This window comes from Stigmatopora argus, chromosome 10 (assembly GCF_051989625.1).
Source record: "Stigmatopora argus isolate UIUO_Sarg chromosome 10, RoL_Sarg_1.0, whole genome shotgun sequence".
In the NCBI taxonomy this organism is placed as follows: domain Eukaryota; kingdom Metazoa; phylum Chordata; class Actinopteri; order Syngnathiformes; family Syngnathidae; genus Stigmatopora; species Stigmatopora argus.
In genome coordinates, this window is record NC_135396.1 from 8,167,360 (window position 1) to 8,194,750 (window position 27,391).

At 42.1% G+C, this 27,391-nt stretch overlaps 4 protein-coding genes and 1 pseudogene across 4 annotated transcripts; 4 read left to right on the plus strand and 1 right to left on the minus strand.

The window, feature by feature from the left end:
- Positions 1-754: 754 nt before the first annotated feature.
- On the plus strand, positions 755-3,584 carry LOC144083112 (extracellular calcium-sensing receptor-like). The gene is made up of 6 exons (XM_077610638.1): positions 755-780; positions 901-1,189; positions 1,267-2,076; positions 2,189-2,416; positions 2,489-2,612; positions 2,680-3,584. Exons 1-6 carry the CDS (start codon positions 770-772, stop codon positions 3,582-3,584), a joined length of 2,367 nt encoding a protein of 788 aa, XP_077466764.1. The 5' UTR covers positions 755-769.
- Positions 3,585-8,140: 4,556 nt separating this feature from the next.
- Positions 8,141-11,239, plus strand: LOC144083845 (extracellular calcium-sensing receptor-like). Its single transcript, XM_077611972.1, has 6 exons — positions 8,141-8,298; positions 8,363-8,630; positions 8,800-9,612; positions 9,713-9,943; positions 10,027-10,150; positions 10,234-11,239. Exons 1-6 carry the CDS (start codon positions 8,234-8,236, stop codon positions 11,142-11,144), a joined length of 2,412 nt encoding a protein of 803 aa, XP_077468098.1. The 5' UTR covers positions 8,141-8,233; the 3' UTR covers positions 11,145-11,239.
- A 632-nt stretch (positions 11,240-11,871) lies between these two features.
- Positions 11,872-14,761, plus strand: LOC144083409 (extracellular calcium-sensing receptor-like). The gene is made up of 6 exons (XM_077611237.1): positions 11,872-11,975; positions 12,039-12,324; positions 12,412-13,230; positions 13,345-13,566; positions 13,673-13,796; positions 13,863-14,761. Exons 1-6 carry the CDS (start codon positions 11,887-11,889, stop codon positions 14,759-14,761), a joined length of 2,439 nt encoding a protein of 812 aa, XP_077467363.1. The 5' UTR covers positions 11,872-11,886.
- A 416-nt stretch (positions 14,762-15,177) lies between these two features.
- LOC144083650 (extracellular calcium-sensing receptor-like) lies at positions 15,178-19,148 on the plus strand (annotated as a pseudogene).
- A 551-nt stretch (positions 19,149-19,699) lies between these two features.
- Positions 19,700-25,277, minus strand: LOC144083217 (extracellular calcium-sensing receptor-like). Its single transcript, XM_077610820.1, has 11 exons — positions 24,994-25,277; positions 24,585-24,814; positions 24,449-24,522; positions 23,418-23,597; positions 23,067-23,255; positions 22,516-22,989; positions 21,545-21,754; positions 21,336-21,459; positions 21,074-21,267; positions 20,262-20,543; positions 19,700-20,147 (listed from the first exon to the last, which is right to left on the minus strand). Exons 1-11 carry the CDS (start codon positions 25,260-25,262, stop codon positions 19,725-19,727), a joined length of 2,649 nt encoding a protein of 882 aa, XP_077466946.1. The 5' UTR covers positions 25,263-25,277; the 3' UTR covers positions 19,700-19,724.
- Between the last annotated feature and the right edge of the window lie 2,114 nt (positions 25,278-27,391).

The window sequence follows — 27,391 nt, forward strand, 5'->3', positions numbered from 1 at the left end:
GTGTAGCCTCTTTTAATAACGCATTTTTGGTTATAATTTATTACAAATGCTTCATATGACAGCTTGATGAGACTCATAATTATGACATAACACCCGTTGTGAATATTTATTGATGCTCATGACAGATTTCATTTGGCGTCATTTGGAAATTGATGTCACTTTTGATGAAAAACATTATTTTAAATGTCTTGCATTAGGCTTAAGAATAGAGTTAGGACGCATAGTGACATCTGTCATGAGTGTTAATTCATGTTAAAGACAGGTGTCATGTTATGATTACTGTGTTACCCTTTTCATTTTTATATGGTTACTCATATTGATCTAAAGGCCACCATTAGTTTTGACAACAATTTAGTAATTGAATGTTAGATACCATCAACTTCAATATAAACACACAATGAAGTAATTGCACAACCTGACATCTCTGTCATTTGTACAATAAAGAAAAATTGCAAACAGTTGTACTTGTTTTTGGGGGGGTCTCTTGATGTTTCCATGGCAACTTTTCCCTCCTTACTGTATAAAGCCCTGTCATGTGCCAGCAGGGCTGGCTGGCCCGGTCTACAACAGCAACACTATGCCACTGTTGAGCCTTCTGATCTTGGTTTTGCTCACAGAGAAGGGCGGGGAATGCGTGTGCAAGTTGCAAGGGCCACCACATCTGCCTGAGCTGGCGCAAGACGGGGATATTGTTATTGGAGCTATTTTTTCATTCCGCACAGGGCAAGACTACGCTGTTAATACATTTGAAGTAATTCCTCGGGTGAGAATGTGCAAAAAGTATGTCCTATTTCACACTCTTAGGCTGGACAACGTTTAATTTCAGCATCTGTTTTACAGTTACTCCACTCATTGCTTGAATCTGACTCACAAGTAAAGTTGCATTTCTTGTCATCCCAGCTTCAACTTTAGGGAATTTAAATTTGCACAGACGATGATATTTGCCATCAATCAGATTAACAGAAGCCCTGATATGCTCCCTGGCATGAAGTTGGGCTACAAGATTTATGACGCCTGTGGAACCATGGACATTCTGAGAGCAGCGCTATCATTAGTGAGTGGCATCGAAAAAGAATCCAACATTAAAAACTGCACAAAAATTGAGACAGTGCAAGCCATCCTCGGGCATTCCGGATCCAGACCGACCGTCGCATTTGCACCGGTCGTGGGACGGTTCCGCGTTCCAGTGGTAAGAAAATCTCTTTTGATGACTTTAATAGTCGTTTGGGAACTTAATCACAATATCATGTCTCTCTCTGTCAATAGGTCAGTCATTTTGCCACTTGTGCCTGTCTCAGCAACAGAAAAGAGTATCCGACATTTTTCAGAACAATTCCCAGTGACTACTACCAGAGCCGAGCACTGGCAAAGCTGGTCAAGCACCTCGGCTGGACCTGGATCGGAGCTATTGCGGTGGAGAATGAATATGGCCTCAATGGCCTGGCTGCGTTCACCCAGGCTGCACATGAATACGGAGTGTGCTTTGAATATTCTGATGTTTTCTCATCCTCTGGCCCACCCGAGGATCTGCAGAGGATAATATCCAAAATCCAAAGTGCTTCTTCCAAGGTCATTTTAGCCTTTATGTCCCACAGAGAAATTAAATTGTTGGCCCACGAGCTGTACAAGCTGAACATATCGGGACTGCAGTGGATCGGCAGTGATGCCTGGATTACTGATCACTCCCTAACAGACAGTGAGGGCCACAGTATCCTTCTCGGCTCGCTGGGCTTCACCGTCAGCAGAGCTCAGATTCCTGGGCTGGAAGATCACCTGAGGGGGCTCCACCCTTCACTGTTCCCTGACAGCCAGTTCATGCTAGACTTCTGGGAGAAGGTCTTCGACTGCTCGCTCAAACCGGTGACGGGGCCGCAGAAGCCCTGCGGGGGGCTTGAGAGTTTGCAAGATGTTGAGTCACAATTTACCGATGTGTCCGAGCTGAGGTTCACCAACAATGTGTACAAGTCGGTTTATTCAGTGGCCCATGCGCTTGATGCCCTCCTCAAATGTGAGGAAGGGAGAGGGCCTTTTTCAAATGGCAGTTGTGCAGATACGACACACATTGAGCCATGGCAGGTGAGAAGTGGCTCTGTTGTTATAAGTACCAGATTAAAATGCAACCAGTTAAAAAGTAAATCAATGCTTGTGACGGTACGTTTTGTATGCTAACTTGTAACTTGAATGCCAGGTCCTACAATATCTCAGCTCCGTGAACTTCACGACTCCAGAAGGGGACAGAGTATATTTCGACAATAATGGAGATTCACCAGCCAGATACGAGCTTGTCAACTTGCAGATGACAAACAAGGGAACCATGGAAGGAGTGACAGTGGGTGTTTATGATGCTTCCCAGCCTGACGGCAATCAGTTCATCATGAATAACATTCTAATGGTGTGGGGGAACGGGAAGTCTGAGGTGACGTTAGTTGTTACTGAAATGCTACTTGTGTGGGCCTTATGGAGGATTGTAACTGTGTCTGTGTGACAGATGCCCATGTCGGTGTGCAGCGAGAGTTGTCTTACCGGAAGCCGCAAGGTACTCCAGAAAGGACGTCCAGTGTGTTGCTATGACTGCATCAAGTGTCCTGCCGGAGAGATCAGTAACTCCACAGGTAATCCAACCGCAACTGGCAAAAGCATTACGTTGAATATTCCTGAAACGAACAACAATGCTTACAGATTCTATAAACTGCATGAAATGCCCACCAGAGTTCTGGTCCAACGAGCGCAGAGACACCTGCATCCCAAAAGAAATCGAGTTCCTGACATATAAAGAAATCCTGGGATCTCTTCTGGCCTTGTTTTCATTGCTAGGTGTGTTCCTGACCACAATGACAACGATAGTCTTTTACTGCCACAAAGAAACGCCGCTGGTACGAGCCAACAACTCAGAGCTGAGCTTCCTTCTGCTCTTCTCCTTAACCTTGTGCTTCCTGTGCTCGCTGACCTTCATCGGACGGCCCACCGAGTGGTCTTGCGTGCTGCGCCATTCGGCCTTTGGGATCACCTTTGTGCTGTGCATCTCCTGCATTCTTGGGAAAACCATACTGGTCCTAATGGCCTTTAAAGCTTCACTCCCAGGCAGTAACCTCATGAAGTGGTTTGGACCCACACAGCTGAGAATGTGCGTGATGATCTTCACTCTAATCCAAGTAGTCATCTGCATACTTTGGCTATCTATCAGTCCTCCCTTTCCGTTTAAGAATATGATATTGTACCCAGACAGAATCATCTTAGAGTGTCAATTAGGATCCGCTTTAGGTTTCTGGGCCGTTCTGGGCTACATTGGAGTACTGGCCATTTTGTGCTTTGTCATTGCTTTTTTAGCCCGAAAACTACCTGATAATTTCAACGAAGCTAAATGTATCACCTTCAGTATGCTGACATTCTGTGCCGTTTGGGCCGCCTTCATTCCTGCGTATGTTAGCTCCCCTGGTAAGTTTACTGTGGCCGTAGAGATATTTGCTATACTGGCTTCTAGTTATGGGTTACTTTTTTGTATTTTCATGCCCAAATGCTTTATAATATTGTTTAGGCCTGAGAAGAACACCCGGAAACACATAATGGGAAAATCAAATAATTAGATCCCTAACTAGTCACCTGCCAATCACAAGAGAAAAGCTACACAAGTACGGAGAGAAGGCGTAAACTCCACAAAACTCGGCAACACAATCTCCAAATTGTAATATTATATGTAACTCCATACTAATGATCCTAATAAACAGAATTAAAAAAATCATCATACTTTACTGTGTATGTGTTTTTATTCAATGCTTTGGAAATAATACTATTTATTGTATTGCCTATTTTGTTGAAATAACCACCCTAACCTTTATGCATAATCATTAAACTAATAATCATTTGTAAATGAAGCACTTCATATGAAAAAGGAAGAAAATCATAGTAACACTCAATCATGCATCCATAAATATTCATTTTAATTATATAAAATTAATGTATATTACTAAAAGGATCCTGGAAAACAAAACACGATCAGGTGTTTGCATTATTATGTAATTTCTTTTAATATGTTTATTTGTATTTGTTTATATTACAGTAGATATTTGTATGAAGTGGATACCAGCCATTTACAGAATAGGTTTTCATAACAGTAAATCATTTCCATGGAAAGGAATAAGGATTTAATTCAGCTTTGTTCTAAACAGATGTTTTATTAATTATTTACGTATCTGTTTGAGGCTTGCACATCCACCCCAAAAAACCCAGATGACTTGTCTTAAGTTCAAATAAATGGTGATGCAATATTAGGTCTTGAACACATTGGAAAAACAACAAAGAAGAGTACCAGAGGGAGATGAATTAGAGGAGTCCTCATCTGGTGCGTGCGGAATCTTTATACCCTTAGGTGCCCATCCATGGTGCGAAGACAAATGGTAAGAGGCAAGAGATGAAACAATGTTGCACCATTCATCCACAACAACCTTGGACAACAGGTGGCCTGTTTCCTCATGCCGAAACAATGGACTTCTGTTCATTAATACTCTAATCACAACATGCTTGTCAAGTTTATGCCAATTGGGTGTTTGCACGGGTCGGACATGGGTCTTCCTTGGACTATTGTTTTTACTTCTAGTTATCCTAATCAGTAAATCATTTGCAATTTTAAAATACAAACTTCAAGTATGATTACGCTTTTGACACACATACTCTTAAATGTTTACCACTGTAATGTATGTACATTTCTAATTCTAGGATAAACCACAAAACCTCTACCACACTTTACCTTCCCTCCCATGCCTGAAGCATCCCTGCTTTTTTAAGGTCATTTTTGAGTGTCTTATGTCTTATTGCAGGCCTTCATGATGTTGTTCACATCTTTAAACTGGGCCCAACTTAATTTGGTCAAAAAAGTGGGGAAGTCCGATGGAGACAGGTCTGCCATTTGTCCTGATTGGACTACACCGTGACTGTTGAACTTTTGTGGCACACTTTTTAGAGACTCTTATTTTTGTATTTCAGACAAACCCTTTATAAAGATGTAATAATTGAAATATGTGTTGGCTTATAGGAAGTTGGGGCCCTTGGTGTATTAGTGTCATATGTTTCCTCCTACTTTTGGTGAGCAGACGGGAAGCTATAAGAAGTCAACCTCCCATTGGAACAAGGCTGATTTCACCTAAGACAAATCTTTGAGATGACATCATTGGTGTTTGTCTTTTTGGCATTGCACTTTTGGAAGGGGTCACCCGGCTGCTGTTCTCAGCTTTGTCGCGGGTTACTCTGTGAGGGTCCAAACATGATACATCATGTTCTCCATAAAGCTATGCTAACCTATGACAGGTGAGTACGTGACGTATTTTGCAGGTGCTTCGTTCATCTTATCATCAGCTTCCAAGCAATTTCACATGATGAAGACCTAATCTGTACTCTTAACTGGAGTCTAGATTTCAATTTAAATCCCAATCATTTTACTGCGGATGTCTTTTGAAAATAACTAAGACAAGGGCATTTGTTGTTGTCAATGGTCACTAAATGAAGGATTTTGTTCCTCTTTACCTTTGTAGATCTCCTCCAGAATATTCTGTCCTGCATGGTATCATCTCAGGGAAAGACGCCACTTTTAATGTCTCCCATCTCAGCAGATTTAATGTCTCCCATATCACACCTCACGTTGGATCGAACCACCAAAATATGGAATGCAACACAGAGCTCCAATCCAAGCAGAATTTATACAAAGGAACTCACATGTTGGTAGTCGTGTGGGAACCTGTGGTCCAACCTGATGCCGGAGAGATGTCCAAGGCAGCGTCCGAACGGGTTGACATCGGGGCCTGCTGTGAGCAGGTTTTGCCTCTAAGATTACCTATGGAAAAGAGCAAATAATGGGGTTTCTAAGATTAAGTGGTCAGTCTTTCAAATCCAACACAAGAGCTGTTGGCTGAGTTTCACCTCAACCGTGTTGACTGCATTAGGAATGTTACGTTTCATATAGTCTATCTCAAAGAATTTTTTTGTGCTTTAGTCTCCCCAAATAGTCAAGTAACCAACTCATCAAAATGTAAGCTAGTGGTAAATGTCATGAATTCATGTGTGTTAGGTTATTTTGTGTACTGTTCCTTGAGGATAAAGTGGTCATAAAGTTAAAGCTTTTCCTCTGCATTAAAGTGAATGAAGTATTATTTTGTAAAATTCAGATCCCACCACAAACCTTGGCCACATACTCTTCAAAAGGTACCTCTCCCACGATCGCAGGTAATAATGGAAGAGAAAAGAAAGGCAAAATGTGACAAAAAAATGTTTTAACTGTGAATTTCTACCTCACAGACACTGGCAGATTAAAGCCAACCAGGCAGGAAGGCTGCAGATGGGTCAAGAGAGTTTTTATGGCAGCCATCTTGTTGGCATGGGTCCACATCGCCCGGACAAAAACGGCATCGCTTCGAGCTGACAATATCTCCGTGGTGACATGTTTTTCTTTCAGCCTGCCATCAGTGGTCACCATCCCGCCATCTTCTCACTGGTCTTGGATAACCCTGGTTGCTGGCCTGAAGTATTCTCTGGACAAAAGTTCACTTCTCTTGGTTTCCTGTAGGGCTGCACAGAGTGCCATGAAGTGGTTACGACCCAATTGGCAGCGATGCAGAGCTCTCCCTGTCATTATGCTCATACTCTCCTTGACTCTCTTCCCTCTTCACCCCTCCAAGCATGAGAAACATTTGTTTGAAGATGTATTGCCAGGCTCACCATTGCAATTTTGCCCTGTGTTTGAAAATATGGAACTTACCTCTCACTTGGACTATGCATTTTTCATACTTTTCACTTTGGTGCTTTGTATCTGGACTCATGTGACTCCTTTAAGCATTCTTTTGTTTGTACAAATGGAAGTCTGTGTGCACAACTCAAGGGCAGCTAAAAAGTATGTGCTGATTGTCAAGATAAATCAAGTAATATGACAATGACTAACAGATTCTGCAACACCGTGCAGCTCAATATCAATTTTCAGAGCTGTTATATTTGGATGTGTAATAATGTTTCCATCCCAGTGCCGTAAAGAAAGCATTAGTATATCAAAAAGCCACTTTTTAAAATGCCTCACGACAAAATGATGCTTTTATGTCATGATGTTTTGGCATGACAGAATCTGAATCAAGAATGAATGCTTAGTGTCTCATTAAAAACCTACAAATGAACACTTTTCTTCTCATCTGACATATCCCAAGTCCTTAACCTCTAGCCTATCCAATACCTGTTTAAACACCATTCCCCCCACCCTGATGGTTTTGTGTGTGACTGTCTGAAGCAGCAAAACTGAGCTACACTCTAATAAGACAAGGTTAATAGGAGCAAATTGCCAGTAGAGGGCAAAAACATACCATTTTCTGATTTACAGTCAGACCACTTGGCGCTCACACACATAAAATGCATAGTTTTGCTCAAATAGAAAAAGGAACAAGTATAAATGTATTTAGTCATAACCAGTTTCCATTGGTCATTTGGAAGATAAATGTTCTATATCCAAAATGTCTAATTTTATGCATGATCAAGACCATGGATGCCTGCCTTTGTTTTTTTAATGACTATCCCACAAGTTGTCAAAAATTGCTTGTTCTCTTCAGTAGTTAAAGATTATTGATCAAACAAAAGTTAAATTTCCTGAAAAAATGAATGTTCTGGAGATTCAAGGACTCCCTCCAACACAAATGATTTTTTTCCCAAACAAAAAAAAAAAGAAATCAATCACTACCATATTTTTGGATTTGTGAAAAAGCCTATCCTAAAAAAATACTGATTTTTTCTGTGTGGCCCATCTTTCATGGTACCAAAAGAAAATATTCAATGATTTTCTGTGTCAAATGCTTCATACAACGTGTGATAATTAAAAATTAAACAATTCATTTGTTGGTCACAATGAAATTTCCTGAATACGGGATGAATAAAGTTATCCAATCCAATCCAATCCAATAACTAATTCCTTGATTATGACTGAACAGCATTTGAAAGGGGTAACTACCGCAGGAAAAACACGTAGTATCCATTTGGGAACTGGGAGAGCACAAATATAGGATGTTGCATTTTCTATAAAGGTCAGCTTCCAGGGTCAGTGCGGCATTTGGAGAGGGGAGGGTAGTCAACAATGGGTTGGTTCATAGTGACGTTCATCAGCTTGCTGGCAGCGACCAAGTCAGAGAATCAAACATGCAAACTCATTGGGCAGACAGGCTTCTTGGAGTTCTCTAAGGAAGGAGATCTTCTGATAGGAGGGGTTTTTTCAATGGCAAGCACCCGTAAACTAAATGATAATGGCTACAAAGAGCTCCCGCATTTCTACTGCACAAAGTGAGTGTATGTGGTAAACTGTGTATTGTAATTCCAAGGGTTCTACATTTCCAATGGTTTTCAGGTGGAATGACAGAGAGCTCAAGTTTTCCCGCACTTTGATGTTCACGGTGGATGAGATCAACAGGAATGCGCAACTCCTCACAGGAGTCACTTTGGGTTATCGGATCTACAACGGCTGCGGTAGCGAGAACCTGATAAGAGCGGCGATGGAAGCTGTAAGTCGGGTTGAGTCCACATGCAACAGTCGCATTCAGGCCCTCCTGGGTCACTCCTCCTCAGGAGTGAGCGAGGATATTAACAACCTTCTGAGCCCTTTGTCCATTCCACAGGTGGGGGGAAAAAGTTGAAACTCTTTTATTATGGCAGAATTGCATATCAGAGTGTTTGTCTGAATGGTTATTAATTGTTCCCTGTGATTTACTCCCGACCCTGACAAGGATAAGCTGTGTGGGAAACGGATGGAGGTTTTTAATGTGTGTTTCTTTGTTTCACTTAAAGGTCAGCCATCTTTCAACATGTGCGTGTTTGTCAAATAAGAAGCTGTACCCCACCTTCTTCAGAACAGTGCCAAGTGATCGTTTTCAGGTATTGGCCCTGGTGCAGCTCATGAAGTACTTCGACTGGCGCTGGGTGGGGATCATTTACTCTTCTACCTTGTATGCCAGTGAGGGCACAGCTGAATTCATAGCGGAAGCAAAGAAGGAGGGCATATGTGTTGAATATCGACTACCTTATCTAAGGAACTCTCTAAAAATGCAGGAAGACCTTGAAACCATGGCCAAGATGCTTAGGGAATCGTCCTCCAAGGTAGTGCTGCTGTTCATGTCCTTTTCCTACACCAAGTCTTTTCTATCCAATATGGCCAGTTACAACATAAGTGGAAAGCACTGGGTCGGCAGCGAGGCATGGATTGCACAACAGGACCTTGCTTCTGTCGAGAGGAAGAGTATACTTCATGGGGCGATGGGATTCGCGCTTCCAGAGGTGTCTATTCCTGGGCTTGGTGAATTCCTACTAGACTTGAAACCATCCGATGAGCCTCAGACTGGTACAATTAAGGCTTTCTGGGAGAAGTTTTTTGACTGTAGCTTCACTCCTTCCAACAATTCAATCCTGTGCACTGGTGCAGAGGACTTGAGGAGCATTACCAATGACTACACAGATGTGACCAAGTTCAGGGCTGAGAATAATGTTTACAAAGCGGTGTACTTGGTTGCTCATGCACTTCATGCATTGTTACAGTGTGAAAACGATCGAAATCCCACAACAGGAAAGCCCTGTGTCGACAAGGCCGAGGTCCAGCCTGAAATGGTAAATATAAAGCATGCAGTATCTAGTGTCATTGTAGCATCCAAGGTGACAATTGAACCTGCTTTATCGACTCTTGATTTTGCTCAATTATCCTTTTTAGGTGTTGGAGCACATTAAGTATGTGAATTTTACAATGCACAACGGAGCCAAAGTATTCTTCGATGATAATGGTGATACAGTGGCCCAGTACAACTTGGTCAACTGGCAAATGGGAGACGACGGCTCTGTAGAGATCGTAAACATAGGCCAATATGACACTTCTTTTCCAGACGGTAATAAGCTCAAGTTAAGGGAAGATGCCAGCATTGTCTGGGGGGGTGACAACACCGAGGTAAAGAAATGAGCCTTGCATTCTTTTTGAACAAGTGACAAATGGATATCTCTTGCAATTCTCTCTTTGCTTTGCCTTGCCAGGTGCCACGGTCTGTGTGCAAGGAACCGTGCCCTCCAGGGTCTCGGAAGGCCATGAATAAGAACAAACCAGTGTGCTGCTTTGACTGCTTTGAGTGCCCCGAGGGAACAGTAAGCAATCAGACAGGTGACTGAATCAAATTGCAATCCGTTTGGCTCACTGAAACATGTTTCAATGATTCAATTACACATGTGCCCGTGTGTTTCCAGATTCTCCTGACTGTTTGCCATGTCCACCAGATTTTTGGCCCAATGCCAAGAAAGACCGCTGCCTTCCAAAACCCACTGAGTACCTTTCTCACAAAGAGATCATGGGCGCGTTATTAACCGCATTCAGCTGCATTGGCGTGTTTTTAGCTTCTCTCGTCCTAATCATATTTCTGACCCACAAAGAGACTCCTATCGTCAAAGCCAACAACTCGGAGCTGAGCTTCCTGCTGCTCGTCTCCTTAAAACTCTGCTTCTTATGCTCTTTAACCTTCATTGGCCAGCCTACTGAGTGGTCGTGCATGCTGCGCCACACTGCCTTTGGCATCACCTTTGTCATTTGTATCTCCTGTGTACTGGGAAAAACGGTAGTGGTGCTCATGGCTTTCCAAGCCACAATTCCTGGGAACAAATTCAAAATGTTTGGGCATGCCCAGCAGAGACTCTGTGTGCTGGCTCTCACCCTAGTTCAGGTTCTGTTTTGTATTATTTGGCTGTGTACAAGTCCTCCATTCCCTGCAATCAATCTGAAATACTATAAAGAGAAGATAATTTTAGAATGCGCACTGGGTTCTGCTATTGGGTTCTGGGGTGTGTTGGGCTACATAGGACTTCTTGCCGTATTATGTTTTATTCTTGCTTTTTTGGCCAGGAAGCTGCCAGACAGTTTTAATGAAGCCAAGTTAATCACCTTCAGCATGCTGATATTCTGTGCAGTATGGATAGCCTTTATTCCAGCCTATGTCAGTTCCCCGGGCAAGTTCACTGTTGCTGTGGAGATATTTGCCATTTTGGCTTCGAGTTATGGGTTGCTGGTTTGTATATTTGTACCAAAGTGCTATATTATCATCTTCAGGCCAGAGAAAAACTCCAGAAAACATCTCATGGGAAAAATACCATCAAGAACCCTTTAGAAGTGTCACAGATATCAAGAACTCTATCACAATCTATGTTGATTGCACAATATACTGTATTATATCCATGTATTGAATAAATTGATGACAATGGGTCTGTCTATAGACGAAATATAAAATCTCTTGAATTTCAAGGTCTTGCTTACTTGGGCTCCAGTAGTGAAATTATTTTCCGTTGCATAATTTATCTCAGTGTGGGATGAGTACGTGGAATAATCACTATATATAAAGACTGCATGATGTTTCAGACAGTGGCTCCAATTCTTGTTTTGTTTCATTGTGTAACATATTGGTTTGGCGCAATTCCGTTGTATATAACAAAATGTATTTCATATTTGAAATGATGTTTTCCCACATCTCTATTGGCTAATTAGTTGTACTTGGTGTATTGTCCTATATACTTATTATTATCTTCAAGAGCAATTAAAAAAAGAAAAAGAAAATCAACAAACGTGATATCTTTTGACCCTATTCTACTTTTATGTACTCTATGCGCAAACAATGATCTGAAACACCTGATGGTCGCTTCCTACCTATGGGAATTATATCCTCTGTTTATTGACAGAAGTGAACATCATATAATAGCCGCCTCCTCTCTCCAAAATAAGAAAGAGCAAACATGCTGGCCAGAGCCATCCTCTTGTCCTCTTTTTTGTCCTGTATTGTACAATTTAACATAGTGAGTGGCTGTGAACTCCTTGGTAGTTTTAACATGCCTAGTCTTTTAAAGCAAGGAGATATAATGATTGGGGGCATTTTCCCAGTATTTAGCAAAGAGATAGGCAGTACCTCAACATTTCAGCAGACCCCACCTGGAGTTGAATGTGTAGGGTAAGTTTACAATCCCAATTGTCCATCTGCTGTTGATCCATTTATCTAAATGCGTCATTTTAGGTTTGATCTGCGAGCTTTTCGGTGGACTCAAGTGATGGCCTTCGCAATTGAAGAGATCAACAAAAATACAACCCTACTACCGAACATATCACTGGGCTACAGGATCCTCGACTCGTGTGCATCGCCCACTAACGCTTTACGTGCAGCTCTAACACTAGCTGGTGGATTAGAGGAGGCAGAACCCAACTCATCATGTGTTCCGGTAATATCTGCCATCATAGCTGAGGCTGGATCTTCTCAGTCTCTTGCTGTAACAGGAACACTTGGACCATTCCAAGTACCCATTGTGAGAGAATGCTTAAATTTCCTACTCTATATCTTATCAGAAATAAAGACTTTTCTGTTCAATGTTTTTTTTGTTTTTGTCTTGTAGGTGAGTTACTTCTCAACATGTGCCTGTTTAAGTGACAGGTCAAAGTATCCTACATTTTTTCGAACAATTCCCAGTGACTACTTTCAGGCAAAAGCTTTGGCTGCCCTAGTCAAACGCTTCGGTTGGCGTTGGATTGGAGCCATACAGTCAGACAATGACTATGGACGTCATGGCGTCCTCGCCTTCAAAGAAGAGGTGGAAAAATTTGGCGTTTGCATAGCATTTGTCGGGACAATTATGCGCACATACTCGATGGAAAAAATCCAGACCGTTGTGGAAATGATCAAACAATCCAGCAGTAAAGTAGTTCTAGCTTTCCTACCCGAGTATGACTTTTATCCTTTAATGAAAGAGGTGGTTAGACAGAACATCACAGGAATCCAGTGGATTGCCAGTGAGGCTTGGATAACAGATGCCAGCGCCGCCACCCCAGAAATGTACCGAGCTTTTGGGGGAGCCCTGGGTTTTGTGGTACATAAAATGGCAATTCCAAAGTTGAAGCCCTTTCTAACAGCAATCAGCCCTTACACAGATACAAGCGCAGCATTTGTGGGGGAATTCTGGAAGGTAATGGTGGGCTGCAAAGCTGCTTTACCAAGGGAGCAAGCCGACAACTTGCATGAAATATGCACTGGCAATGAGACATTAAAGGAATCCCGGGATGATTTCTTCAATGTCACTCAGCTCAGAGTCACGTATAATGTGTACAATGCTGTTTATGCCATTGCACATGCCCTGCACCGCCTGCTTTTCTGTAAAACTGTTAGCAAGGAACCAGCAAGACCATGCTTGAATGTGGCAGACATTCAGGCCAAGCAGGTGAGACTTAAACACATTATGCAATGTATTTAAACGTATATATGTACTATGTATGAATGAATGAAGAAATACTACTCCATTGTGATTCTGTTCTTGTGGCTTTTCACCCACAAGGTGACCTATCACCTCCAAAGAGTAAACTTTAAGAATCAGTTCGGGGATAGTGTCTACTTTGATGAAAATGGAGACCCACCAGCAGCTTATGATCTAATCAACTGGCAACTGAGAGACAACAAGGTGAAACACGTAACAGTGGGTCACTTCATCTCCACCCAGAAGAGCGACTATGAGCTCAGCATCCGGGAGGATGGAATAGTGTGGCGGACGAACAAAAGGGTGATGTCACTTTTTATTATTATTGAAATTGACATGAAGTATGAATCTAACTAGTAGCACAAAAGCTTCCATCGAGATAAAAGCTGACATATTCTAAATGCATCAGGTTCCAATATCAATATGCTCCGAAGAGTGCCCAGTGGGGACCAGGAAAGCTCAAATAAAGGGGCAACCTATCTGCTGTTTTGATTGTATCCCATGCGCTGACGGTACTATCGCCAACCAAACAGGTACACATGTCAGCATCTATTGCTAATTAAAAAAAACATTGTAAGCCTTAAATTGTCACTCAATAGGCGCAGCAGAATGCACACCATGTGCACAAGAGTTCTGGTCCAACCGGAAGAGGGATAAGTGTGTTCCAAAAAGCACAGAATTTCTGGCCTACGACGAGCCAATGGGCATAGCTCTGACTGCCGTGTCACTATTGGGTGCATCACTGTCTCTGGCCACTATGTTTATTTTCATCTACTACAGGCGCACGGCAGTGATTAAAGCTACCAACTCGGAGCTGAGCATTTTCTTGTTATTTTCTCTCTTTTTGTGCTTTCTCTGCCCCCTCACGTTCATCGGGAGACCCACGGCATGGGCGTGCATGCTGCGTCACACGGCGTTCGGAGTGACATTCGCCCTCTGCATCTCCTGCATCTTGAGCAAGACTATTGTGGTCGTGGCAGCTTTCAAAGTTTCATTACCCGGCAGCAATGTTGCACAAAAGTTTGGACCGATGCAACAGCGGATAATAGTTTGCACCTGCACTCTGGTCCAAATACTAATATGTTTACTTTGGCTGAATTTAAACCCACCCTTCCCAGACATGGTTTTCCAATATAGCAAAAAGAAGATCATTTTAGAATGCAACACTGGCTCTGAAGCTGCATTTTACGCTGTGCTAGGTTACATAGGCTTTCTTTCGGTTATATGTTTAGTTTTAGCATTTCTAACCAGAAAGCTGCCAGATAACTTTAATGAAGCCAAGTTTATAACATTTAGCATGTTGATATTCTGCGCTGTTTGGCTCACCTTTATTCCAGCGTATGTCAGCTCTCCCGGAAAGTTTACAGTCGCTGTTGAGATATTTGCCATTTTGTCTTCTGCATTTGGCTTACTGTTCAGCATTTTTGCTCCTAAATGTTACATCATATTAATAAGGCCTGAAAAAAATACTAAAAGGCATGTTATGGGCAAAATATAGACTTCCGGATTGATGATAAAATGACAAAATAAAGTCAGTCAAATGATGTAAGCTTTTCTTTGTACTAAGTTTATGCAACTACTGCACACGGCTGGTTTTCTGAAGTGGTCACCTGTTAAACAGTATGAAACAGATTACAATGTAATGTTGAGTTCTTTATTAATAATGCAAAGGCTAATTCTACTTTTGCCACTTAATAGAAGATAATTTCTTTCTTGTTTCTGTTCTTTCTTCCTTCTTCATTTACTGGCAAACTGTAGTTAAATAAAGATGCATAATTCTCTTTGGATAAATAATCATTATTAGGCCAGCCAGTGAGATTCCCACCTCATGTTTAATATTCTAGTGGGAGGTGCACGTCAGTAAATGGTGTGACGAATTTTGGAGAAAAAAAACAGCATATAAAACAACATTGCATGAAGATTTGCAGCAGACATGAGACCAGGTGTCATGGGGGTGTTTTTAGATAAACATTTTTTCTCGTTTCTGCTCTTGACTCATTTCACTGTATCCTCTATTAGCTCGTCCCCTAATTCCACTTCATGCAAGCTATGGAGGCATTTCAAGTTGAATGAGTTGCACCAATCTGGCGACGTGATGCTCGGTGGGTTGTTTGAGGTGCACTTTACCTCCGTGTTCCCTGAGCAGACATTCACTTCGGAACCACGGCAACCCAAGTGCCAGGGGTAGGTACTGAAAGATAACGAGCTGCATTAGGAATTCCACTCACTCCCGTGTTGACATTTTGCGTGTGTCAGATTTGACATGGCGGGCTTCAGGCACGTCATGACCATGGCTTTCGCCGTGCACGAGATCAACAGCAACAAAATAGCTTCTGCCGGGCCTGAGTCTTGGCTACCGGCTTTACGACAACTGTGGCGAACTGGTGGTCGGTTTCAGTGGAGGGTTGTCACTCGTCGGTGGTGAAGAGAGACAATTTGAGTTGCGGGACGACTGTGTGGGACCACCTCCGCTGCTTGGGGTTGTGGGTGATTCCTATTCCACATTTTCCATCGCCATGTCAATGGTGCTAGGTTTATACAGGATGCCTATTGTGAGGATCCTCCGAATCTGTATATAATTACTGGTTATACAAGTTACTTGATGTGGTTTCTTTCTATATGTACAGGTGAGCTATTTTTCTACTTGTTCCTGTCTGAGCAATCGGAAACGATTCCCATCATTCTTCAGAACCATCCCAAATGATGACTTCCAGGTTGAACATCTCAATTTTGAATAAATCATGTATTACACCACGTGATCATATCGTCCACAGTAGTGGGTTTTAGCACTTTGATTGTGGGAGGATTAAAAATGTATTTTATAATCTGACTCGCCGGTTGAAGTGCTGCATACGTGTGTGCGATCTTTCTATTTAGGTGCAAGCTTTGATTCAGATTCTGAAACACTTTGGTTGGACATGGGCCGGTCTTCTGGTGACAGGTGATGATTACGGAACAGGTGTGGCTCGCGCCTTCCAGCACCAGCTGGCCGACTCTGGCGACCGCTGCCTGGCCTACCTAGAAGTCCTTCCCTGGGACAACGACAGGTCCGACCTTCAGAGGATTGTGAACTTAATGAGGACATCGACAGCCCGCGTTGTTATGGTGTTCGCACACGAGAACCACATGTTACATCTGATGGATGAGGTCTGAAAACAAAAGTGTATGATTTTTGACACAAATGTATTGTTATTTTAAGCAAGTCAAAGTGATAACTTTCTATTTGTAACTGAGTTGTGAATACTACTAGTTGAGAATGAAATTTAGACTGTAGGTAATGTCGAGTACTGTACTTCAATTTGTCTTTAATCAGCAGGGAAATGCAAAACAAATTTAAATGCGTGCCATGTGAAAAGGAGTTCAAACTGAAGGATGCAGTTATAGTATTGGACTGCTTATTATCTGCACCCTACAAATCAGGTTGAGAGGCAGAATTTGACAGGCCTGCAGTGGATTGCCAGTGAAGCCTGGTCTGCAGCCACGGTGTTGCAAACACCCCGTCTCATGTATTACCTGAGAGGCACACTGGGCATCGCCATCCGTAGAGGAGAAATACCGGGACTCCAAAACTTCCTCTCACAAATACGCCCTGACAAACATGTCAATAGCGATTACAGTCTGGTAAGCCTTTCAACTAAGAACTGCACCGTCAACTGTAACGGCTCAATTCCTTGCCTATTCTCCTTATGAATGCATTTCCAGGTGAAGCAATTCTGGGAAAACACATTTCATTGTCGGTTCGCGCCACTTAAAGCAGGGGAAGTCATGTGCACAGGACACGAAAACCTTACCAACGTGGGAACAGATTTTTTGGATGTTTCCAATCTCAGACCTGAGTATAATATTTATAAGGCAGTTTACGCTCTTGCCCATGCTCTCCATGACCTGCTGCAGTGTGCACCTGGGAAAGGACCTTTCAAGGGTCACAGTTGTGCCAATTTGCAAAGACTTGAGCCATGGCAGGTAAGCAAAATTGTAGACGGATATACTGAGGTCCAGCTAGTCAGGCACATTTATATTTTCACACTCCCTAATTTTTCTATTTCTTATTATTTATCATTCACAGCTTCTGCATTATTTGCAAAAAGTGAATTTCACCACAAGCTTCGGTGACCAAGTGTCATTTGATGATACCGGTGATGCAGTGCGGATGTACGATGTGTCAAACTGGCAAATCTTGCCTGGTGGCCAAATTAAGATTCAGCATGTTGGTGAAGTTAAGGAATCAGCATCTCAAGGCGAAGAGCTTATACTTCATGACAATAAAATTGTCTGGGGATTTGGATCCAAACTGGTACAACTATTATCAGGCATATCTCTGTTGTGATAATGTTCACCTGATTGTTTTTCTCTTGCGCAGCCTCTTCGGTCTGTGTGCAGTGAGAGTTGTCCTCCAGGTTCTCGCATGGCCAGAAAGAAAAAACAACCTGCGTGTTGCTTTGACTGCATCCCTTGTTCTGAGGGCAAGATCAGCAACACGACAAGTGGGTCATTGTTTTCAGGTTTTTAGCATTTTCGATGTGAATAATTAGTTGCTCGTATCCACTTGCTTGGTATCATCTGCAACAACTGAGACAAAGATTAATCTGCAAATCAAGAATCTCGATCAACGTACACTATCAAAACTTCAGGCCTTCATAGTACTTTATAAAAACGGTATTATAGGAATACCCGTTCTAATCAAGCTTTCTTGCTCTATACTGTATATCTCAGCATATCGTACAAACCAGAATTATGGAACAATCTTTTTTTCGTGTCCACAGATGTCTGAGGGTTCACGTGATTGATTACAGCATTTGGGTTAATTAGCTACACTGACATTTGAATAGCCGCTGAGCTTTAACCGCAGCTTGCCTTGATGGCGCATCTAAAATTAGCTTTAAAAGGGCGGAAATTAGGCTTCAAATCTTTGTAATCACTTCTGTTTCCACAGACGCCATGGAGTGTTCAAGTTGTCCAGAAGATTTCTGGTCAAGTCCTCAGCGTGACCGTTGCGTGCCAAAGAAAAGAGAGTTCCTCTCTTACCACGAGCCCCTCGGGATCTGTTTGACAAGCTTCTCTTTGTTGGGCACTTTAATCTGCGCTGTTGTTCTGGGGATATTCATCTACCATAGGAGCACGCCCATTGTGCGGGCCAACAATTCCGAACTCAGCTTCCTGCTCTTAATGTCACTCAAACTCTGCTTCCTCTGTTCACTTCTTTTCATCGGCCATCCGAGGTTATGGACGTGCCAGTTGAGGCATGTGGCGTTCGGCATTAGCTTTGTACTCTGTGTGTCCTGCATACTGGTTAAAACAATGGTAGTTCTGGCAGTATTCAGGGCTTCCAAACCAGGAGGGGTGGCCAGTCTCAAGTGGTTTGGTGCCATGCAGCAGCGAGGCACAATTATGGCTCTGACTTGCATTCAGGCCGTAGTCTGCATCACTTGGATTGTCTCTGCCTCGCCGAATCCTCATAAAAACATGAATTACTACAAAGACAAGATCGTTTACGAGTGCGAGATCGGGTCCACGCTAGGTTTTGCCGTATTGTTAGGCTACATTGCTTTACTGGCTCTCCTCAGCTTCCTTCTGGCATTCATGGTAAGAAACCTCCCCGACAATTTCAACGAGGCTAAACTGATTACTTTCAGTATGTTAATATTCGGCGCAGTGTGGGTCGCATTCATCCCTGCTTACATCAACTCTCCGGGAAAATATTCGGATGCAGTCGAAGTCTTTGCCATCCTGGCCTCGAGCTTTGGCCTCTTGGTGGCGCTCTATGGACCCAAATGCTACATAATCCTGCTGAGACCAGAGAGGAACACCAAGAAAGCTATCATGGGCCGGGGCACTGACAAGTCCAACAAGCACATTTAGAAGAGAATTGCAAATGACGTTATTTTTTGTAAATAGTATAAGAATAAAATATTTCCAAGCCGCTATTTTTCTTTTATCGTGTCCCCCATTATAATTCCACGTTGCATAATGAGGAAACAAGGAATAATAAATAAAAGTTCATAACTGTTTCATGTGTGTTAAGTCTAATCATAATATTGCCCCCTATTGATGCAACTAAGTGAAAGGGCATTCAGACTGACCAAAAATGCAAGAGAACTAGGGAAAGTGGCTGTATTTTTGTAATGGGAAACAAAACTTTATTCCATTTAAAATAGCGGGATGAGTGAGTACAAAGAAGAAGTTTCCCTTTACTATTAACAAGCTGGCATGCAGTGGCACTGCATTATCATAATAAAGCCACTACAAATTCAGACAATGGGTATTATAATTCAACAAAAGCTGTGCAAAAAGAGAAAAATGACATCATGCATTGGTCTTACTTAACTAGGAAAAGAGCACAAAGTAAAATATGAGACATCTATGAGGTGAAATACATACATGCCATCATATGATCCAGTACTAATAAGAAGAAAGATTGTTACATAACATGTAGAGCTAAACGATAGCCTCGCTTTTATTTGCTACCTGGCCATCAAATGTTTCTTTGTGTTTTTTTCAGGCCTCAAAAGAATGATGAAACACTTTGGGGCAAAAATACAAAAAAGTAAACCATAGCTGGAGGCGAGGATGGCAAAGATCTCCACAGCGACCATGTACTTCCCGGGCGAGCTGACGTAGGCGGGCACGAAGGCCACCCACACGGCGCAGAAAATGAGCATGCTAAAAGTGATCAGCTTGGCCTCGTTAAAGTTGTCGGGGAGATTCCTGGCGAGGAAGGCCAGCAGAAGACAAGTGCAGGCCAGTAGGCCGATGTAGCCCAGCACCAAAGAGAAACCCACCACAGATGCCATGTCGCACTTGAGCGTGACTCTTAACCCCGGAGTATCAAAGTCTGGTTTCGGCACGGGGGGGCTCAGGGAGAGCCATATTATACAGATGATGATCTATTAAAAAAATACAGAATCAAATGCAAATCCTCTGGTTAATAGAATTTTCGAAGCAAAAGGAAATGTAAGACTACTCTTAAAATAATATGTTTAGTTTATTTCGACCCTGACCTGTACACAAGTGAACACACACACGCTTGCTCTCTGCTGTCCCGGACCAAACCACTTCATCAAGGTCTCGGCGCCAGGCCGGGCCGAGCGGAAGGCCGCCAGGACCACGATGGTCTTGACTTGCAGGCAGGACACGGACAGCACAAAACTGATACCGAAAGCGGCCTGCTGGAAGCGGCAGGACCACACGGACGGACGGCCGATGAACAGAAGCGAGCAGAGGAAGCAGAGTTTGAGCGACAAGAGCAGAAGGAAGCTCAGTTCGGAATTATTGGCTCGAACCTGAAAATGACGATAAAGCAGCTTGTAATGTTGATGTAATGAGTTTGTGACTCTCTTACTTTTATCATTTCATTGGCATGACATTAACTAGTGCAAAGATATTTGAACTCATTGGCTCCCAATGGCAATGATTGACTTCAAAACTGTGTTCTCAGATTAAACTAAACATTTTTCTTTCTTTTTTTTTACAATAAACTTTTACTCTCCAAGATTTGTCATTATAAAAATTGTTTAGTGATATGCAGAAATTTATAGAAGACTGAAAAAAATACTTGTGAGTGAAGGCAGGGGAGCAAATTGAGGTTTGATTTATATAGAGATTACTATATTTTATAATCATTCAATTCTACGACGATATTGTGTTTTAGTGACGGCTATTAAGGTGCTCTTAAAAACTATAAGCTGTTTTTAAAAGAAATGACAGCATCTCATATAAATTACCTAAGACTGGAAGACGGTTGGTATTTAACCCTTTCAAGCACCAAATGATTTTCCTTAAAGAAATCACTTAACATGTCATTGTGGCTTACCACAGGCGTATGTTTATAATAGAGAAAGACCACAAAGACAGCAGTGGTCACCAGGGTTCCAGACGCGGCCACTGCACTGAGGGTGATGCCCAAGGTCTCGTTGAAGGCCAGGAAGTCCAGCTGGCGGAGAACGCAGACCGTGCGTTCGGCGTTGGACCAGAACTCCAGTGGGCAGCGGTCACAAGTGGGCGAATCTTAAACAGATCAAGAGAAAGGATATCAAAATAAGTCAGCTGAATTGTAAACATTTGTCTTCCCTCACCGGTTAAGTTGCTGATTTCTCCTTCAGCACATGGGATGCAATCAAAGCAACAGATAGGTTCTCCTTTCCTGGTGGCCATCCTGGTTCCAGGTGGGCAGTTCTCATTGCACACTGATGTGGGGACCTTAAAAGTCAAATTGTACACTCATCATGAACTGTGAGTTTGTATAATTGCTTCAGAAATAGTGTTTTTTTTCTTTTTCAGGAACCTGAGTATATGCCGTGCTCCACTGTACAGCCGAGTCGTTCATGAGGATCTCATAGCCTTGTACTTGGCCAATTAGAACAAGTTTTAAAAGACCGTCAGGGGTCATCTGCCAGTTGACAAGGTCATACTTAGCGGGGATGTCCGCTCCTTCAAAATAAAGTCTTTCCTTCTGTGGTGTGGTGAAGTTAACATTATTCAAGTGCCGCAGGAGCTGAAAAAAGGAGACACGAGTATTGAGAAATAAAAAAATGACCGAGGTGTAAAGACATTTTTTGGGCTGGCATGGTTTGGTCCAATTTTAGACTTGAGTTGCTATAAATATAGACATGACTGAAATTATACTAAGGCATATAATAAAGTATTTTTCCTTCAATGTATTAATTTCTTTTAATCAAATTTGAAGTTGGACAAATTCCAATAACATATTGGATTTTCATTGTTTAAAAAAAAAATTAAATTCCTTTAAAAGTAGATTTTTATATTGTATTAATTTCTGTATTTCACTGTTTGCTGTTTTTCATCACTCCATTTTTTGTGTTATGTTTTTTACATTGTCGTTTTTAAATTACATACCTGTCAACCTCTGCCGATAACTGCCCTTATAAATGATTATGATTCCCCTTACAAACCCCCCAAAAACCTTACAAACACCGTACGAGTCGTACGGTGTTTGTAAGGTTTTTTGGGGGTTTGTAAGGGGAATCATAATCATTTATAAGGGCAGTTATCGGCAGAGGTTGACAGGTATGAAATTATTACTTGTCTTTGTTATACTATTGTCCTTTATTTTAAATATTCACTATGTAGCAGCTGAAAAATGCTTAGAGGGATTTTAAAAATGACTATCATTACAAAATGTCACTTTCTGCTTATGTTAAAGGTTTCCTCCATTATCAGGCAGCCCACATTGTTAACTTTAACCACCGCTAAAAATGTGAATATAAAATAAATCTCACAGAAAATGGTCTTTACCTCAGCAGGTTTAATGTTTGTGGGTGTTGAACATGTCGAACTGCCGTCTCTGGAGACGGCATCAACGCGAGGGCAGGCCAGCCTGTCGTGGAGGGCGTGAGCTGCAGCGTAAACCGCCAAATAGGCGTTATAGGCCTGTCGTAGCTGGGAGGTGTCAGTGAAGAGATTATCCACCCCCTTCAGGGTCTCCTCCCCACTGCACAAGGGAAGGGCGGCCCTCCACTCAGTAATATTTGTGACATCGGATAGAACAGGCCTGCAGGCGAATTGTTTCTCCCAGAATTCCCTTAAAATGTAATCATCCGGGCGGCGAGACGGGGTCAAACTCCGGATGTAATCTTCGAATCCGACGATGGAGGAGCTCCGAAGGGCCGTGCCCAGGACGCCGCTCGCCACTTTGGAAGTGATGGGGTTTTGGAGAAGGTTTCGGCTGGTGCTCCAGGCCTCGCTGGCTAAAAACTGCCGGTCGGTCACCTGATATCGACGTGCGTAAAGATCACAAGATAAACCGTAGGAAAAGATTTCATAATGAAGCAGTGCTCGGTTCTCACATTCAATTCGGCCAGTTGCAGAAAAAGTTCTCTAACATCCGTGTACCAGGAAAACACTAGGATCACTTTGGCACTCGATGCTTTAATGGCGAGGGCTGCTTTCCTGGCATCATCCTTGATGATTTGCCTATTTAGAGTTTCCACAAAGGCCAGACAAACCCCGGACCCCCGGGTTTCCTCCTGGAACACCTAGTCGTCCGTAACATGACATTGTTATTGATATTTTTCCCCCCATTTGATCAATTGTACAACATTACAAACCAAATTTGATGAATGGCCCGAAAAAGGGGCATGATTTTAAGCATTTTTTGATACAAGTCTGATTTGTTGTATATAGGATGTTGCTTTCACCTTAACAGCCACAAGACCGTAATCATTGTTTGCCACCACAGCGCCGATCCACTTCCACTTGAAGTATATAGCCAGCCTGGCAATGGCCCGAGCTTGGTAGATGTCGCTGGGAACGGTTCTGAAGAAGTTGGGAAACCGACGTCTGTCACTTAAACAAGGACAGCTTGCTTGATAGCTCATCTAATAAAATAAATAAAATAAATAAATGACTATAATGATACATCATTCGAAAAATGGGAGTACACTTTGAGAGCTGTTGGGAAAAAGCCTATGAAAATGTCATTTCAGGATTCCCAAAAGGATTTGAAGTAGCTGTGCATCAAGAATATAATAGGTTGCTCTTCACATGCAGGCACATACATAATTGATATAATATTGTATAATAGAATAGGTGAAGCAATGCTAATTTTGAGCGTAACGCTTCTGTATTTTCCTTTTTCTTTTAATTTTAATGTACCAATCTATATCAGGGGTGGCCAAGTCCAGTCCTCGAGAGAGCATATCCAGTCTGTTTTCCATGTCTCCCTCCACCAACACACTTGAATCTAATAATTAGGATGATTAGCAGTGTTAGTTGATAATTTGATTCAGCTGTGATAGAGGAGGGAGATATGGAAAACTGGACTGGAAATCGGCTCTCCAGGACTGGACTTGGCCACCCCTGATCTATATCAATCAACGTTAGGAAAATACACAGGTGTAAAAGTAGGTGTGTAATTATTAGATGGAAAAAGCAATGTTAATTAAAAATGTGTGTACAGTATTAAAATTGTATTTATTTATTTTTTGATCACTTGTGCTCATTTTATTACATTTATCTGTCATTTGACTATATGACTAATTTAATTGTGGTAAATTTAGAGTCTCCAAAATTCATGCAGCACACATGATTAAAAAAAATACACTAACCCAGAAGAGCAAAATGATAATAACCTAAACTCATGCCAAACTGAGAATGTCAATCAAAACTGAACATGGTTATCTTCATAAAGTTCATCTAAAAGGAAATTAAATGAACTTACTAAAGGCACTGAGAGTGGGCCAAGCACTCTCGAGAGTATCATGGCTGTTTTGGATGAAGCCCCACCAATGATCAACGGAACACCTAGGACGACATTAAAAATGTTTTTTTGTACTTCACATGATGATTATGCCATTTATTGTTACCTTTCCTCCCGCCGTCTTCAAATCCGTGCACTGGCGTTGCCGTGAGATTGCAGGTGCTGCTGTCCCCGCTCACCAGCAAGAGGGCTGCCTGCGTGGCCCACGGGTGCATGGCGCAGCTGTCGCGGATGTGGTAGCCCAGCCTCACGCCCGGCAACAGGCGAGAATTCCGGTTGATCTCTTCCACAGCAAAAACCATGGCATAAATGTACTGTAAAGGGAGCTGCTCCAAACTGGAGTGAAAGCGCAACACTGTAGTTAGTCGAGTGCAAAGCCTGGCCGACCAATAACATCTCCACATTATCATCGTGAAGAATCTTTTATGTTCTCAATAGGGAATGAGGATGAAAGAACTGAAAACCCAACATAAATATGTACACAATATTATTGAAACAGTGACAGTCAGTAATACCCAGTGCATTCTTTGTTATCTGGTTGATCAATAAATTTGTGGTCTATGGCGGGAGGTGTGTAGTGGAAATGAAACAGTCCGCCGATGACGATATCTCCATCCTGGAAAAGCCCCCGGCTAGTCGACGTTCCCCACCGATGGCAAGTCTGCGCGTGAATTGCCTGTAGACCAACCCTAAGGCCGGGCTGCCTGCTTACCAGCCCCACCAAAAGCATCAGCGGGGCTGAGGATGGCCACCGGCGCATGGAGAAACAGGAGAGCCAAGACATGGTTGAACTGTGAGAAAACACGAGACATCATTATTTAAAAAGAAAAAAAACACCAATGAAATAGACACAAAGCATAATATACGACCCACACCTGAGAAGTACTTTCCCTCAGTGGCCGCGTCCTGCTCTGTCTCATTGCACATCTATTTCTAAGTCTTGCAAACTGCCCAGGGCGAGATGACGCCCATACGATCTCCCTTCTCCCAAACACGAAGCAAAAAACAGTCATTAAAAGCAGGCAGCTGTGTTTTTCAGGTGCAAAGCAACAAGGCCACAGAGACAAGCCACTCAGGGAACCACTTGTTGAATAGCGGCCAGCCTTGGTGGCCAATGTTGGCTTTCAAAGCGCAACCGGTTAGCATCTATTCAACCATTGAAGTTAAATAACCTAAAAACATACCATACTATGGAAAGGAACTGTACAGGGTCATAACCCGAGAAGGACTGTAAATAGTGTAAGCGGTTTTATTGGCCCCTGTCACCTTTGACCCTAAAATTGAATCACCTCTTGCGATTTCCATAGGTCTCACATACTGGCAGTCATAATAATCATAAAAGCATGTAAAATGGCTGGCAATACATGAGGTTTATACCAAGGAAATCACATCTTGCCTTCCATGTGGTAGGTTCGGGTTCAGCTTCCATTGTTGCACCCAGTGGGGAAGCACATTTGACCGGGTGCTGGTACCCTATTTGCAGACAATGAACAGTCATCTTATCAGAAGCAAAATATATACCTCAAAGGTAGATACTAAATACTGTGACCTTGCTGGTTGCTCGTTTAGGCTCCCCAACCGTGAGTGCACAGCTCTGGGTGAAAATAAAACCATTAAAAATTATGGTGTCAGTATCTTCCGTGCCTGGAAAAATGAGGTAACCAAGTCCTTGACCTTACTCTTTAATCTAACATGGTAGCTGGAAGCTGGTAGGAAATCATTGTAGAGATATCTACTAGTTAGTTTCATGAAAAAGGTCGAGGATTTACCCTTGAATTTTCTCCGATATTATTTGTTATATTGTGGAGTTGATGGTAGCACAATATATACAATTTCATATAATCGGCCCTATGGAAGGAAGGGGTAAGTTACACCAGAGAATATCTGGGATTTTATTATTAAGAATGATTATTGTGAAATGTATATCTATATTAGCAAACATACAAATCAACATGAAGGGACAAATTGAAGCATAACCAATGTGGCTACAAATGGGAAGAAAATAATTATAAAACTGCACTGCTAAAATCGCTCGGATTGTATCATCTTCATTTTCTTACGGGACTAACACAAATTAACAGATTTAAGTGCTCATTTGTTGAAGTTGTTACAGTTTGACAGCTCGATAAAATCCCCCCTAACCCAATTTGTTTTGCTTATTTAGTAGTAACATTTTAAATTGTAAAATATAAGCATGCCAAAAGAGGAGGCAAAGCACAATTTGACTGGTAAGAGATTGCCATCTAGTGGTTATCTTTCAATGTTTAAGATGCAAAGCATCAACATATTGTTATACAACTACAAATATTTCAACAAGTGTTGAAAGAATTGTAAAAAGATTTCAATCATAAATTGTTTAGGTCAGAGGTCACCCACATGTGGGCACCCATCCAGTCTGTTTTTTTCTCTGACCTCGGAACAACGATGAAACATTTTGGGGCAAAAAATACAGAAGACTACATCCTAACCGTGAACAAGGTTGATAAAGATCTCCATACGGACCGTGTTCTTTCCGGGCAAGCTGATGTAGAACATTGTTAATGTTAATGTCCAGTAAACAAGATTATGATATTTATCTGCTCCTGGAAAACCTGGTGTGACACAAATGGAGAAATACTGGCAAAATGATTACAGTAAATAAGGCTACGTATTGGGGTAAGAGTATACTGTCAAATTTCAGCGTTAACCTCTACTTACGAACGCTTCTATGTAAGAGATATTCAGTTTATGAAAAGCCTCGATATGAGATACTTTAAAAACAAGCATCCCCTAAAACGTAAATACACTTTTAATTGTTGTGGTAAAGTTGCTTTCCCATTAGCTAGAAAGAAGCTAGTTTCAGAGGCCAGATGGCCTTTTACATCATAAACATTCATAATAAGGCGTGGCAGGTTAACTAGGGACCTGCTTGCA